This window comes from Micrasema longulum, unplaced genomic scaffold (assembly GCF_059751315.1).
Source record: "Micrasema longulum isolate JH-2025_06_02 unplaced genomic scaffold, ASM5975131v1 h1tg000444l, whole genome shotgun sequence".
Lineage (NCBI taxonomy): Eukaryota > Metazoa > Arthropoda > Insecta > Trichoptera > Brachycentridae > Micrasema > Micrasema longulum.
Genome location: NW_028277643.1, coordinates 626,064 through 643,540, shown reverse-complemented (window position 1 = coordinate 643,540; position 17,477 = coordinate 626,064). Strand labels below are relative to the sequence as shown.

At 28.7% G+C, this 17,477-nt stretch overlaps 1 protein-coding gene across 2 annotated transcripts in view; it reads right to left on the bottom strand.

Annotated features, from left to right (window-relative positions):
* LOC148281518 (UNC93-like protein) overlaps positions 1-17,477 on the bottom strand; it is a 226,336-nt gene that overhangs the window by 20,165 nt on the left and 188,694 nt on the right. For both annotated transcript variants that reach the window (XM_088226600.1, XM_088226599.1), the window contains exon 9: positions 11,417-11,543. In XM_088226600.1, the coding sequence (XP_088082726.1) occupies positions 11,417-11,543 (127 nt within the window). The remainder of the gene's footprint in view (positions 1-11,416; positions 11,544-17,477) is intronic.

Sequence of the window (17,477 nt, the reverse complement as noted above, 5' to 3'; positions counted from 1 at the left end):
AGCATTCAACCTAATTCAATAATTATTTATCTAATCATATGCTTCGCTCTCATACATCTGGGTCAGCATCAGTACTTCACTGTGAATTGCCAACCCAAAGCCTCTTGCGTGAAAAGCAAACGCGTTGGCTATAAGACCACGATGCGTTTGTGATAAATACGTTATACTCTCAGAGTAAAAATGCGTGAACCTATAGAGAAGCCCTATCACCATGTTTCATAAAACGCAAGCGATGTTGGTTTGTTGGTTAGCAACCAATTCGTGGTCATTTTGATTTGTTTGACAACATAAACATAACGGCTTGATCGGATGTTTTTGTCAATGTGCTGGGCTTTATTTGTAAATAACTTGGATATTTACATTATAATAAATTAAAATCGACTATTGTGAATCGCAGTATGTTTGTTTGCAGCAGTAGGGACGTCAAAGGTGTTAAAAGAATCAATTTTCACAGGTAAATGATTTCGAATAAATTTGTTTATGTGTACTGTATATTTGTAGATATATGTTATTGGTTTTATTTAAAAAAAACTGATCTGTGTTTATTTGCTGTATTACTGATATACTCAATAAAAGGCGGCCTCCGTGGTGTAGTGGTCAAGACGCTTGACTCACGCACGGAAGGTTCCGGGTTCGATTCCCGGTGAGAACACAAAAAATTAAAAAATGTGATTTTTCTCAAGCCTGGGTGCTCTGTGATGTAATTCACCACTGTAATTAGGCCACCTGGCCTGTTGTAGTGCAAAAAAAAAAAAAAGTGAAAATGTGAATAAACCATTATCAACCCTTATAAGCACTTAGTGGTGCAAAGAGCACTACATTAGCACATCAAATGTTACATGAAGGAAAAATGAAAAGTCTCACACTCTTTGTCCAAAAGAAAGTGAAATCTTTTAGTGTCAAGCCACATTTTAAACAAATGTTTCATGTCAGTCTTACTATGAATCGATCCCAGGACCTCAAGCATGAAAGGCAAGACTAAAATACTACACGGGTGACTTATCTCCACTCATTTAATCTTAGAATAGCTATCGAGTCAGAGACACTCGTACAAGCTTCTGGTTATGTTTCACACGCAAACTGACTGTATTCTTTATTCGCCTGGACGCAAATATTTTTACGGGCTATTATAAAATTCTACCTACGTTCTTATAAGGAATTTGAAGGGGTCAAAAGATGCACACCATTATGAGATATGTGTCTAGGGTTGGCATTTTGAACCTACCCAATAAATCAAGCCAAAGGTTATACGTCAAAACTCTTTATAAAAAGTAAAACACATTTTTTACGTGCCAAATTTAAGGGATAAACCTCATAGTGTTTCTCAACAAGAGGTGCACGTCCTGTTACGCGATATAAATGTTAAAAAAATAATGAATATTAAAATCCTTAAATAAATTTATGTTTCTATATCATTGTAAGACTAAGGTTGATTAAATTACCCAGTAAGGGCCTTTTGTATTTTGTATTTATTAGATTGATCACATTACTCCACGCTCATTTGTCCACGTGATATTTGATATTTATTTTTACCTACCACCAACTACATCATTAATATAAAAACATATAAATTAAAAAGGGGTGTCAATAAAAAAATATCATAATAAAAGAATTATATTTGATGAGTACCTACCTATATAAATTTGATAATATTTGTATTTTTCGAATTTTTTATAAAACTCTATAGTTAATGAATTAAATTTAAAAAATAATAAAAACGCATCGGTTAATGTACGAGTATTATTTTTTTAAAAAGAAATTTTGACCTTCTTATAATTTACCACAATATTTCAATTTTGTTGACCATTTTCAACGAGTTGTAAATAACTCAATTTTAGAAAATGGAAATCAGTTGGGGTAGAGTGGGGTTCGAGCCTCGGATCTCTGATCCATGAGTCCGCAAGACTAGCCGCGGGACCACAACCCGATTCAAATAATATAGTAAAACTTTAAGCAAAAGAGAATTAATTGTATTAAGGGATAATTTTATAAAAATCATTATTTAAATTTAGCGAGTACTCTCAGATAAAAACCCTGCAAAAGGAAATCGACTGGAGATTACTCGGTCTCACGGTGGACTGGTTATTGCGTTTACCTGGCATTAAATAAATAAATAATTGTAAAACAATAAATATCGATCCACCACATTGTATTTAACCATGCCGTGTAGATTTTTGCGGTAGGCTCGTGGTTTGCACGTGCACAGCGGTTCAGTCTCCCTGAATGTACGGTAGTTACTTTTCTCCCTTCTGTGACTTTCCAATTCGAACACTTTATTTGTGTTATTCCGTCATTTACTTCAAACCGCAAATGACTGTTCGTCCTTTACAAAAATAGTAACAGCATTAAAAAATTGCAAAGAAAGTCGGAATATGATCAATTTAGTCCTGTTTTACTAATTAAAAAAAATATTTGACATCCAACACATTTAGTATTTTTTTAAAAAGGAACAGATTTTATGTTTTTCAGTAATTTTATGAATTGCCCCATGTAATGATACAATTATTTCGTTTATTTGACTATGTGTGAATCTTAATTTGCATAATTTATATTTTAAAAATTATATCCGATTATATTTTTTGCATTGCATTCTTTGGAATTTTATTATTTATTACTTATATCTTTTTTTTGAGATTGTTATTCTATTGCATCACATATCATTATAATTTGATCTAATTAATTTTACTATGTATTTTTATTGTTATTTATTATAGTTTGACACGGGCATTGCCTTAAAAGCCTTAATAAGTTCTTCAATATTTAAACTAGTGTAATTTTGAATGAATAAATAAATAAATAAATAAAATAAAAATCGAGTCCAGTTTGACATGTGAGTAAGTAATAATTTGATGTCTATCTTTTTGGGAATCAAGCCCATAATAATGTTATGTATTTATTTATTTGACGAACTTATGCAGTCCATTCTAACGATGCTAAAAACAATTTCTTATGATAAATATCTGCACTAATAAAATAAAATACAGCTAAATAAAATTAAAGCCAGAACAAAAAAAAAATACTACCTCAAGACAAGATCCGGTCTATCTTAGTGATTTTTTAAATCTATAAAAAACTTACACCAAAAAAGTCAAGATCTTGTCTCGAGTTTACAATACGACACAATCGGGACATTGGTGCATGCAAGCCATAGTTTGTGCTGTGTTGATCGAGGAACAGCACATTATTTTTTCTCAACCGGCGGATTGGAACATTGAACGCCACTTATTCCAGTAACGATGGTACATCAATTAAGCCATTCAGTAAATTAAACATAAATATGGAGTCAATGTTATTTCTACGTTTTTGTAGACTTGAGATTTTTAACATTGACTCCATTTCTGCGTAAGTGTAGTCTCCCTTCTCGAGGCCAATCATGCTACTTTTCTTATCAAACGATGTTGCATCGATTCGATATGATATATGGTGGAATGTGGAATTAGTATAAAAAAAACATTTCATATCCTGCTAAATTACCCACTTTTTTCTAGAAATTGCATTGAAAACGAGATATTTGTTAAAAACGCCATTTGGACGGAATTTCGGATTTTTTTAAGATAAACTTTTTGGTTATTACATTTAAATTTTATTTTATTTTTTGTTTATATTTATGTTTATTGTTATATTTATGTTTATTGTTATATATTTGGTTATATTTATATTTATGTTCATTTTTATATGTTTATATGGTAGAATTGGCTCTGCACTTTATAGTCATTTTACTGGAATAAAATTTAAATAATAATAATAATAAGGAGTCCGATTTATAAAATATATTAAAACATTGGAACTACTAGAATATTTACACTTAATTTTGTACTGGCCCATATGTGTATAAATCAGATAGTTTAGAACACCGAAGCCTCTAACCTAAAACCAAGTGATGTGTGTATCGTATTAGACTATAATTTGATTACCACTAAGTTAATTGGCAGGTACCTATGAGGCTGGACGCGGATTGGGCTGGTTAAGTCAAATTACCAGCGAACCATAGAAGATATTTACATATCCCTAGGGAAATTAAGGATACATTCATTTTTTTTATTTTCAATGATATATCTCAATACAAAGAGTAAAAAAAATGATAAAAAGGTTACGTTTGGCGATATTAAAATTTTTTCAATAACACAGTAAGACTGCCTTAAAATAACTCAATTTTCAGCTTTTCAACTTCACAAAAATTAGACGAAAGAAATTAAGGAATATGGATGTTCAAACATAAAAAACAGGTGAATGTTTCAAAGTGTCTAATGTGACCACTGAAATAAGTCATAAACCCTGTAAATGCCTCGACATCAATATTCCGTTCTCTTAACAGTCTCCATCTTAGTTGTGATTTGCTTATCTTATCTCCTAAGTGGGTGGAAATCAGTCTTTGTCTACAGACATTTGGACAAACTCGAAAAGTTTATAATAAAATTACTCAATTATTTAATAGAATAATCGGAAAATTTTCATTGATTTTTTACGTACTGTGTCGACCTTTTTTATGTTTAAAAATTCTTCATCCTATCCTTTATTTATAAGAGAAAAAAAGTATTAGTCAAAATACATAAACAAAGAAGTTTGATTTATATATTTGCTCTGAAAATCACATATTTTTAACAAGAAATAGCTAAAAAAAACGGCGAATGTTTTAATCACAATTAATAAAACATTTATCTAAAGTAACATAAATATCCGAACGAAAATTTGTAATTTAATACCTACTGGATCAATTTATTTTTTTAATAACATCCAACCTTCTTACTTCGCTATATCAAAACACAATTTAGTTTTTCTAACACTCAGTTGAAATCGTCAAAATTCTCTAACCCTAAAAATGACAGTTTTGAGTTAAATATGCCATTCGAAGGGTAAAATTTTGTTCTTTAGGAGGCAATTGTCACCAAGGTTACTTAGAAAAATAATGCATAGATCCGAATTATTTATTTTTGCCATGTGACTTTATAATATAAGATATTCAAACAAAAATAAAACATCCTTAAAAATGTTTGTTTTAACCACATTGAAATAATTAATTCAAATTATTTTTTCCTTTTACTAACGCTTATAGTTTGCATTGTCCGGTTGTAAAAAGTAAAAATCACATAACGAAAATTTACCCACCTTGCCTCATTAAAAACCTTCAAGATATTTTTTAATATATCAGAAGGAAAAAATACCAGGAAAATTTATTAAAAAAACACGAATAAATATGTTGAGTACATTAAATACCCAAAACACAAACTCTAATTATTAATCAGCCTCTAAAAATTCAAATTGTAATTTCTCAAAATAATATTTTTTGGGTTAGTTACTTTTGCCGGAACGTCGACTTTTGTTTGCTAGTAAATATTTGCATAAAACCACTTACTGACTCTTCTATGTCTACCGACTTCGAGACGTACCAGTATCTTCATCAGGATACTAATTAGACTAATATGTAAGGTTTTTAGGAACCTACCACGTTTTTTTCAAAATGGCATACCACAAAAGTAATTTTCTACTGTTCTGAACAGTGTATGGAATCACTAGAGATAAGTTTTATTATTTTCTCGTATTCCTGCAAGTTCTTATTTCAGGATTAAAGTTAGGTAGGCAGTATTAGAGTGTTTGTTCGTGTTCGTATGTCAGGTGTCATCATAAATTTTTCCGTATTCATCCGAACGAGCGCCTGCGACCTAAACATTTTCCGGTAGAACCTCACAAAATATACCGTTTTTTAAAAAAATAAGTTCTTACGAAGCTCTGACTAGGAAAGTCTGTTAAGAAAAAGTTTTTTGTAAATAATGTCTATAAAATGTGTATATATATTTCTTTATTTGGTCCACAAACATAATGAAAAAAAATATTTTAAATACAAAAATTGAATACAATATTATTTTTAGACCAAGTAAAAAAAAAGTACCCATTTCATAATTTATTTATTTTATTTATTTATTTATGTATTTCACAGTTTTAAAATGTACAGAGTTTCTTTGTTTCAGGTCCCGACTAGCTAGAAAATTCCTGTGTTTAGGAAGGACCTTATTTTTTACATGTGTTTTTTTCATCTATTATTTCATTGAATGATGCTTAATAAATTCAAAAAATAATAATAACATATGACAAAATCAATATAAATTAGAAAACATGCAAGTAATAATAATAAAAATTGAATCATAAAAATAAATTAGAAAATATGGCATTAATAGTAAAGAAATGAGACATAATTATTATACAATAGAAAACATACCGATAATAATAAAAGTTGAAGCATAAATACACATTATAAAATATAAAATTAGTAATAAAGAAATTAAACAAAAATATAAATAGGAAAACATACCGATAGTAATAAAAATTGAATTAAATGATAGCACAAATTAAAAACAAGTTGGAAAAAAGAAAATGACAAAGAAGACATGATAAAAAGATTTGACTTATTAGCTTCATGTGTTTGATTTAATATTAGGTAGTTACTGTTACAATAAAAAAAGATAGCATTTATTACTTAATTATTCCTTAATAAAGTTGTTTGTGTAGCTTTTAAACCGGTCTGTAGAATATACAAAAAGTGGTTAAAAACCATGTTGTTTTATGCTACAAAGTTAGTGCTTCAGATTTATATTTTCTAAGTTGTAATTGTCTATTTCAGCAATTTTTTTTAAAAATAACAATGAAAAAATCACATTGAATTATTGACCTTTTAAATGGAACATTTTAGAAATAGTTTTATGTGACATGGTATACTTGAATTTTCAGGCCTCCATACGTACACTTACATTGTCCTTGTTTGTCTTCGCTACATAGTTTTATGTTCTTTTTGTTCAGTTTCTTCATATAACTGTTTTAATTGGCTTAGACCGTATCTATATACGGGTATATAAAAGGCAATATTTGTATGTGTGTCCTCCATAGACTGCATAACTACTGGACCGATTTACGTGCAGTTTTCAGCGAAATATAGATCTTTGTCAGGACCATATTTATAGCTCTTAAAATCGTCAATTCAGTTGTTAAAAATAAAAGTTAAAGGCTTTAATGGTTTTTATATCCTTTACCAGAACTGCATTTGTCTAGAATGCACATACAAAAACAGACGAAGGATTTTATTTTTTTACGCGTAAAAAAATATTTTTTTCGAATTACAAACAACATAAGTTTTTTATTCCTTATATTTTCTACTCATTCATATATTTTTACTGGATTTTTGGTAAAACTAAAATAATATTAACTGGCAATCAATACATTTTTGAAAATCACATTCCTGAATAAAATCCCTCCCAGTTGATGAAAAGAGCAGAGTTCGACATTTGCAACAATAGTTCTATATTAGAAAATGAATTATTATATCTTTGGAATTCAAACATAAACAAGTATTTTGCTACCAACTCTTTTTTTGTTTGTTTTATAGAGTCTTTATTTAATAAAATATACATATGATTACAATATTAATACATTATAAAGAAAACAAAGTGTTAAGATATATTTTGTCCCGATAAACTATTCAATAATAGTTTGTCATCGGGTGCTCAGACATTAGTTTTAATTAATAAACAAATAAGAAGAGTACAGACATAATACTGTATACCTATTAAATATTTTTTTTTTTTTAAGTAAGAAAATAGAGTAAAATAATACAATTAAAATTAAAGAAAAGTAATTTACTTAAATATATTTTAAATATAAGAAAAAAAAAATAATAGACACATATATAAATAGTGTGTGCTCATAAATGTAATCAAAACAAGATAAAAAATAAATGGTAAATCGAGAATTTCAATTCATATCTACAGAAAAAAAAATAATAAGAAAATTAAAAGTACATATTAAAATTAAGATCTAAAAAATATAAATGAAATAAGAAAGTAAGAAAGTGATAAAAGAAAAAAAAAGGTTAACCCAAGAAGATAGCAAAAATGTATTCAATGAGAGATAAAAAAAAATATATAAAAAACAAAATAAAAAAAAAAGTAAAAAAAAAATAATAATAATAAATAAAAAATAAAAATAAAAATAAATATTTTTTAATGTATTAAATTAGACTTGAAAGGCCTGAAATGCAGTTGTCTTTTTTGCATAGCATCGGTGAGGCATCTTTAAAACAGTAACAGGAAAACAGTTTTTAAATACCTATTTATCGAAGTTCCCAGGCCCCGCATATCCTCATAATTTATGTGATACGAAACGCTAAAATAAGCATGTTCATGTACATATTTAATATAACAATAAATACAATAATTAAACGCAGTAATGCAGAAAGCAGCCAGCCATTGAAAAGTGAAACTGAGATAATAGCACCTTTGTGAAATGAGTGAATAAACAAATCTACACAACAGTTGGAATGTTTTTGACTTTAACATATGATAACATACATTATCTCTGTTTAAATCACGTCTGAAGAAACATCTCCTTTCTCTTCCTTAATCTGTCCTCCTTTCCTTTTTCCTCTTTCCTCTTTTTTCCTTTTTCCTCTTTCCTCTTTTTTCCTTTTTCCCATTGAGTAATAGTTTTGATTTAAGGTAATTTATAAACAAATACGTTTATTTCTATTTTTATATACTTTCAGCTTTTTAATCTTTTTTTTTCTATTGAATATGTTCTGTAACTTGAATTATAAAAATAAAACTTTTATTTTATTGGTTGGTTGGAAGAAATTGCCATTTGGCAATAAGCCCGCCAATGTACAAATAACATTATGTACAAAAAGTTAAATAAAAAAAAACCAAAAAAAAAAAAAAACAATGAAAATATTCGTTTTTTTTGTATTACATACAAGAATCTAAATATATCTTTGAGTAATTTTAATAATTTTAAAAAATTCGTTAAGATTTGAAGAAGTGTTGGGGGTGTTTTCTGAAAATTGAGAAATGCCGTTTTTGTATTGGACACCATTTTCAAAAGGTGATTAAAACAATTTTTTGTTTGAAAGCGGTCTTGCTGTTTTTAGCAAAACATAGAATTGACCTTACTGCACCCGATAACATCAATATATCATTTTTTCAAAATTGTGGACTGGCTGCTTTCTGCATTACTACGTTCAATTGCTTTAGACCATTGAGAACGGAAAAGGAAATCATTATAAATAAAGGTAATACGTCGCAACGTATTATAAATTCTTATGACCCAAACCTAAAACTGACTGAGCTTGAATGTTAAAATTACGGCATTGAAATTTTATGAAATTTAATTTAATAAAATTTGTTAATCCCGTTAATTAGACCAGATTAAAACTTTAAAGGGTAAATACGTGGCGAGTGTTCTACTTAACTTTTCGTCCGGTTGTAACTGAATCCTACGTAGGAAAGCATCAACTGTTTGACAGTTTTAAATCTCCGTAGGGCGGAAGCCGGAAGTTGGTACTACACGAAGAACAAAAATATGCAGAGAAAGTTAACAGCGAGTGAAACTAATATTAATTTTATTCAAACTTTGCCAAATTCTATGATCGAATTGCTACTACATAAAGATGTATACCGCCAGAGTCACAATGTTTCAATTACAATTATGTATAAATCTGTGAATAAATTATTAACTAGGGCCATAGAATTAAGAATAGTCCAGAAACCGCATACGCGCATCAAACAGAAGGCGACTAAACTACTCTTAAGAGAGAAGTTTTACGTTTTGACCCATTAGTTTCTTTGTAGACGTCGCTCAGTACGCAACTTTTGATTTGAATTCAACAATGCCTAGTTGTGAAGCTTTAAAGTGTAGAAATACTGCTGGGATCTTTAAGAAAAAGGATGAGATCACATTTTATGCGTAATTAGTAAATGCATGTGTAAGTAGCAAATGGATAACTTAAAAATTGAATAATTTTTCCATCTGTCAGATTGTCAAAGAAAATAAAATAGCCAATTCGTTAGTGTTGCCAAATGTAGTCATTTTTTTCCCTACTTTGCTCATCTAATAAGAGAACTTATGAAAATTGAATCTCGAATAAATCAACGACATTATCTTTGAAACATCAAATATTATTTTACATAATATAAAAATATATGTTTTATGTGCAATATTTTTTTATTTTATTTTGATTTCATTAATTCAATCACTCTTATTAAATGCCTTTTTACTTATCTACTTTGCTGTAGCAATCAATGTTTCCGCGTGCACAAAAAATTTTTAGAGAAATTAACAAATTGCTTTTTTTACCTTACATTTGTGTTATGATTATATTTCTTCCCAGCTGGCAACATTATGCGTTGACTTCACGAAACAGCGCGGCAAAAGTGGGGCAAAGTGGGGGGATTTTCGGACACAGATCGATGATTAAAATATGATTCTACGCTCCTTCTGGACTCTTCTTAATTCTATGGTTAGGGCTCTACTCTTGAACAACTTTGTCAGCATGCGTCGCACTCCGAGTACAAACACAAATTGGTATATGATTACGATATAAGGTTTCCTAGTTTGAAAGGGCTAGCTGTTCTTAGATATTGTACGAGTATTATAATAAATATGGCAAAAGACACTGCAATACAGTACACTTAAAATATTTAACATGTTTCCGAACGATTGTTAATAAAGTGGGTTAAATTAAAATTAAATTAATTAATTTTTAAATAATGTAGTAAAATGTGGTATATGAAGTAATGTTTTTCAAATAAAATTATGATTAATGTAGGTTAAGTATGAAAAATCAAAGCTATATTTAAAAATTTCTTGGTGAGTTGTACGCTTACGACTCAGCAAGGACTTTTATTTTAAGACTATTGTGTAAATATTTAAAAAAGTTTACAGTAAAAATGAAATCTTTTGTTTATTAAAAATATACGTCAGTATAATTTGCATATGAATTTTGATAAATCTTAAGATATTGGTTTTTGAAAGTGATGAAAGAACAACTAAGTGTGACATTAATGTGATCAAAAATATTCTAAATCATGTAAAAGAAATATTTTATGAAATTTGTGCATGAATTTGTAACCGAAGTATGTTTACCAGGGATGGAAAGATTTAGAAGGAACTGTAACAGATAAACGGTGCGCTTAAATCTACCCTGGCAAGCAAATGAAATATTTAACACATAGCCTTGCCTTTAACTATTGGTTTTCCCCTCAATTATGATGAATGTAAATGCTATAGTTTATAAGATTATAGTTATTTGTTGCCTTGAAAACCTTGAATTATATAACTATATAAGGACATTCAATTCATCTAATCTTTACATTCGTTTGAAAATGCTCCAACAAGGCGAAACAATTGTCACAATTTTTTGTTTTTATATTTGTAAAAATAAAATAAAGTGTTCTTTTGACTCAATGTTTGATTTCTTATATTATAAGTTAAAACACGGAGTTCTACAAAATAAACACCAAAGCAATCAATACGCTGTGGCACGTTTGACCACATTTTCAGGTCCAATTAATTACTGATCAAGCTTATCATCAAGCTGTAATTCCATTAAGTATGCTGGTCCATCGAATTAGTTTAAGTAATTCCTAATACTCACAGTTAATCAGAATAAGCCATATGGAATCTGCCAATCCCCAGACACTGGCTATTATGAAGAATCCTAAGTATTGATCAGGGCTCGGCCTCCAAACTAGAAGCGCTCCGATCAGACCGAGGTGCAGAATCTATGGAAAAAAATATTCAGTTAAATGATTATAAAAAATGAACTCATAAATTAATATTAGTAGTTTAAGAAGAATGACTAGACACTAGACATGTACATAAGTTTTGTAACAACAATTCACGGACAGTTTTAAATTGTAATGCTGTATTAAATAGACTCCAATTACTCTACAATAATAATAATAATAATAAATTTATATAAACCATATTTTACAATGTCATACATATAAAAATAATAACAAAAGTATACAAAGTTAAATGGCGGACTTATTGGCACTAGCGATTTCGTACAGTCATACCAAAACTAAATAAAAAATACAAAAATAAAAATTAATTATAAAAAATTAAAATTAATATTAAAAAAATAAAAATAGACAAGAAAGTTGAGAAATCACAAACAGTTAAAACATTATACAAGATGACGGTGTCTATTGCATACATAATTTATATTTAATACATTTTTACTTATTTTATTGCATCTTCCAAATATACATTTAAAGTTCAGAAACATTTATTTATTAGAAAAACTTTTAAGACTCCGGCAAATTTTTTAATACAGTTTACAAGTATTTCCTTATTTTTTTAGGGAAGATTATAATACATTTTAACTGCCATGCATACGGGACCTCTTTGTATAAATGATTGTTTCGCCAATGTATTTTTTTATTTACTTTTATATCTGGTGTTATGAAAGTGGCTTTTTTCCTGTGTACTAAAATATTTAGGTCTTGATTTAACAATAAGATAAAGTTCCCTTATATAAATACCCGTCACTGTTAATAAATTTAATCTAATAAAAGTTGGCCTGTGCCAGATAATCAGCATTTACCTTTTGCCGAACACATCTGTTTTGAATTTTAAAAATATTCTTAACATTTGTAGAATAGTTATTCCCACGCATCAGATATATTTATCGAACAAACCTTTTTAATTTTTTCAAAGGATGGTTATTAAACCTTTATTATTTAAAGCAGTAACTTTATGATTTTCTCGTTATACTATTTAATCAAAATATTTTATTATTAAATAATTTTTAATTTCTACTAAACGTGTTTTACAAACTTTAGGTTTGATTTTTATTTCTAAATTTTGGGTGAGAGGAAATACATGTTTTTTAAAAAATAATAAAATTAAATGTTTTCACACTATAAGTTGAGTAAAAGGCAATTGTGCGGTATACGTTAAAAAAATCAAGTATTTTTGATACGTTCAAATATTTGCATGAAAGAAATGGATTTTACCTCCTAGAGAGTAATTCAGATAAAAAAAAAATATTTAAATTTGATGAACAACTTCTTAGGGAAGAAAATACAGAAATCTAGAAATTTACAGAGTTTTAAAACCTGTCGCTGGCTAGTTTTAATGGCCACTTAACACACTGTAATATTCATAATTCCGTCTATGTTTGAATATCTGTATTTCTTATTATTATCATCCAGAACAACAAACTAATATTCCAAATTACCGATTACATTTGCTTTTAATATTGGTTCCGAAAAGTTTGACAGATTGATCACAGCGGACAAATGGACATCAGATATTCTAAATGTTCTTATTTAAGCATTTATACGTTAAATTTTGATCACCTTACATAATGAAATGAAATTCGATGAAATATTATCATCTGTGTCTATTATACGAGATTAAGGTATTATATTTGACACTAAACTTTCCTTAATAATTCATATTGAACATGTCATTAATAAATTTTTAAAACTCCTTGGATTTATTAACAGAAGCACAACTGACTTCAACAATATCAATACCCTTAAAACTCTCTTCTGTTCCCTAGTTCGCCCCCACCTAGAGTATTCCTCTGTTATCTGGTCGATATATTATGATGTTCAAATCAAGAATATTGAATCAGTTCTACATCGAATTTTGAGAAAGATAGGCTGGAGGTTGGGCTTATTCATAGACCAATAAACGTATGATGAGTAAGAAACTAACTAAAATATATCTTCTCTTCAAGATAAATCCGACCTTTTAGCCCTATTTAAAATTCTCAACCCATTCTTTGTTTCACCTGAACTACTAAGCTTAGTAACATTAAATATCCCAACTAGAAACCTCAGACAAAACATACTCTTTCATACCGATAACCATAGAACTAACTATGGTTTTCATTCCCCTATGCCCAGAATTCTTAGGTCTGCCAACAAACATACCTTTGATAACAAGTTGTCTTCTTTCAAACGATCACTGAATCAAATTGAATTATAAACACCTCTCCTGCTTCCACTCCCACCAAGTCTACTATATACTTTTGTGTCTTTGTACTTTTCTTTATAATAATTTTCTTTGTATAAATATGTCCTTAAAAATGCCCATTGGGCGTGTTTATAAATAAATAAAATAAAATAAAATAAAATAAAATAAAATAAAAAAAAAAAAAAAAAAAAATTAAATTAAAAAAAAAAAAAAAAAAAAAAAATTAAAAAATATATATAATAAAATAGAACAAAATAATATAAAATAAAATAATATAAAATAAAATATAATAAAATATAATAAAATAGAGTAAAATAGAAGAAAACAGAATAAAATAGAATAAAACATAATAAAACAGAATAAAACAGAATAAAATAGAATAAAATAGAATAAAATAGAATAAAATAGAATAAAATAGAATAAAATAAATAGAATAAAATAGAATAAAATAGAATAAAATAGAATAAAATAGAATAAAATAGAATAAAATATAATAAAATAGAATAAAATAGAATAAAATAGAATAAAATAGAATAAAATAGAAAAAAATAGAATAAAATAGAATAAAATAGAATAAAATAGAATAAAATATAATAAAATAAATATAATAAAATATAATAAAAGATAATAAAATAGAATAAAATAGAATAAAATAAAAAATATATAAAATAATTAAAATAAAAAATAAAAAATAAAAATAAAATAAAATGAAATAATTATTGTTCAATAATGTGATCAAAATACGCTTAGTTTCGTGTAGCAATGCAGTGCCCTATGCACAACTCACTGTGAATAGGGATAGGATAAAATATGAATGAATATTTGTATATATGAATATGCAATATTATGTATATTCGGGTTTCAATATAAACTTTTTTGCTACAAATTTAAAATTCAAACAAGTTAATATAGCTCGTAGAAGTTCGTATTTTGTTCATGATCGTAATACATACCACAAGGATCTAACTCGAAAAAGACAAGAACAGTATTTTCGATCTTGTTCAACACGACTTGAAAAGAATAAAGTTTTAGTAGTTTCGCTCTTTGTACGTCACAACTTTCGTTTTATATTGTTAAGGCACAAAAACGCACATTAGTATTATACCTGAGAAGCTAAAGTATATCTAAAAGTTTATATGGAAACCAAGTTTTACATAGTTTGAGCTCTAAGTGATCCGTAGCTTTTCAAATAATATGATGTTTTACAAATGACTGTTTTTTAAAACTCAATTTTAATATTTATCTTCGTTATCCCCACGTTATCCCTTTGTTTTTTTAAACATAGATTTAGTCGATTTTTTGAACTTTTCCTTTTTGAATTTTGTTTTATAGCTTAAAATAGATTATAATTGGATCTTGTTATTTTTCCAATGCGAAACATTTGAAAAATAAATAATTAACCCGCATTACAATCAAACCACAAATAAAACCTAACTTGTTATCACAATTATGATATTTTGGTTTGTGAATTAAATGTTTGTTGCAAGAGGCAAAATAGGCAGTTCACAATGTAGTCCTGGTATCGACTTTGATGTGTGGGAGCGAAGTATGGACTTGGAAAAACAGGGTGTAGTACTATGTACGATAGATGTACAAATGTCGAGATCCGTACATTATGTAAGGCCAAGTAAAGATAGGCTTTATCGACAAAACCAAGAAAGGAGCTCTGCGCTGGTTTGGACATGTAGAGCAAAAGAACGGCCTAAAATATTTACAATGCAAATGTTGATAGATGCAGAAATAGAGGAAGACCTAGAAAGACTTGACATGACCAAGTCCAACAAATACTTGAAGATAGACACGTCAAAAGTCGAAATAATCGGCGCGCGTGCATGAGAAGATGTATGAATGTAGAGGAAGCGAGATCTGTATACAACGATAGAGTGATGTGGCGTTCGATCTTCTCTGCCCACCCTAACGGGAAAACAGCGTAATAGTTTGTTGTTGCAAGCTTGTGAATGAATAGTAATTAGGCGCAACCAAACGGGTAGCAACTCTACGCAAAACGGATTTCCAGGAGTCATTTTTTGGAAATTATTACTTCAAAATGGCTGAAACTACGCTAAAACGTCCGAATATGTAATGATTTGTTGCATCAAATGCATTACGAGATGTCTCATCTTAACTCTCCCTTTCCGGGGATGTGTACCTAGTACATATTTTTAAAATTTAATTATGAATAGTTTATTACGCATTTTTTAAAAACATAAGTCCCAACTCTAAAGGTCTTGTGTTGAGTGAGACGAATAATAAGTTGACAAAGACATACGAGTATATCATTCCAAATATTGTGTTGGGTAAGAAACATTTAAAATAATTTAAAAAAAATATATATTTGGCATATCAATATGGTAAACAGCAAACTCAAACATTCGGGAAATCGAGTTTCCTACTCAAATCCCTCCCACTAAGGAAAATCCAGTCCTTAACTCCTCTTTTGAAAATAGTTTCCTCTGAATGTGATAACATTATTTCGCTTATTTTATTTTGGCTTTTAAAAAATACTAGATTATGCTGCATATCATAATAAATATTAGATTGTATCAGAAACGTAATTTTTTTTTACGAGTATATACATCGCATCTATCTTTAATAGTTCCATAAATAGTATAAATTATCGGTTAATTTTTTTGGGATTTCTCGGTTATACATTTACGTATTGGTTAAAATATTTTTTTTAATAACTAATTGACACTTATTTGGAAAAATAAAAGCATTTTATCGAAAATCGGAAATAAATCACCAATACAATAGAAAGTTTACCAATATGTATGTTACGGAGTACGTAGTAAAATAGTTTTCCTAATATATAATTGTCTCACAAACTTTTTATGTCTCGCTCTCGATAATACAGGTATATTTGGGAGCGAGAAACAATTTAACGCGTCACATGTAAACAACAAAGTATCGACTACTTCTTCTAGACGCCCGTTAGCCGTTAGTAGCCTCCCGATTTTCATCAGGGGCGGTTCTTACGCCCGCTCTGCGATCGTGAGCTAATGAGTTTTTCATGGTTTTGGCAATTAGATTTTAAAATTTATCACTTTAAACTCTAAATAATTAAAGCAACAACCTACTTATTACATGTTACAACTTAAAATCTATTTTATATTATGTTAAATTTATTTATTTATTGTATTTTCTCAATTCCTGTAGGAAGGGATAACTCACTGTGGAATAAAATCCAACCAGTCCAGTCTTTAAGTATTTGAACATAGTATACAGCTTGCCCGCCCTTACCGCTCACCGCATTTGAGGACATAAGTCTCCTTGGCGGTGCCCATATACACGGAAAAATTGCTTGTTACTGAACGAGAAAAGCAGCCTGAAGGAGTTTTTCAAAATCTGATAGTCTTAGCATCTTTGTGCTGAAAGAAGGTAATCCAGAAGTACAAAATATGCACTCCATTGGATTGAGAAAATAGGGAAGTAAATTCCTAACTGACTGGGATTCAATTGAGTACACATGATCAATTCGCCAAAACGATCAAATAACTTTTTGAAAGCCTTGAAATACTTTTTGTAAGCTACGCAGCCTATAACAGGGTCACGGATAGTAGCTTTGCATAAAATATTGTCGAATAATCAATTTCATTCATATAAGTAACGAGAAAATGTTTAAAAAGGCTATAAAAAAAATGGATAGTGGAGCTAGGTAGAAATAAGATGAATTGTTTCATTCGCCCAAACCAATATTTAATCAACTCCTCTACAAGTGTTTAGCT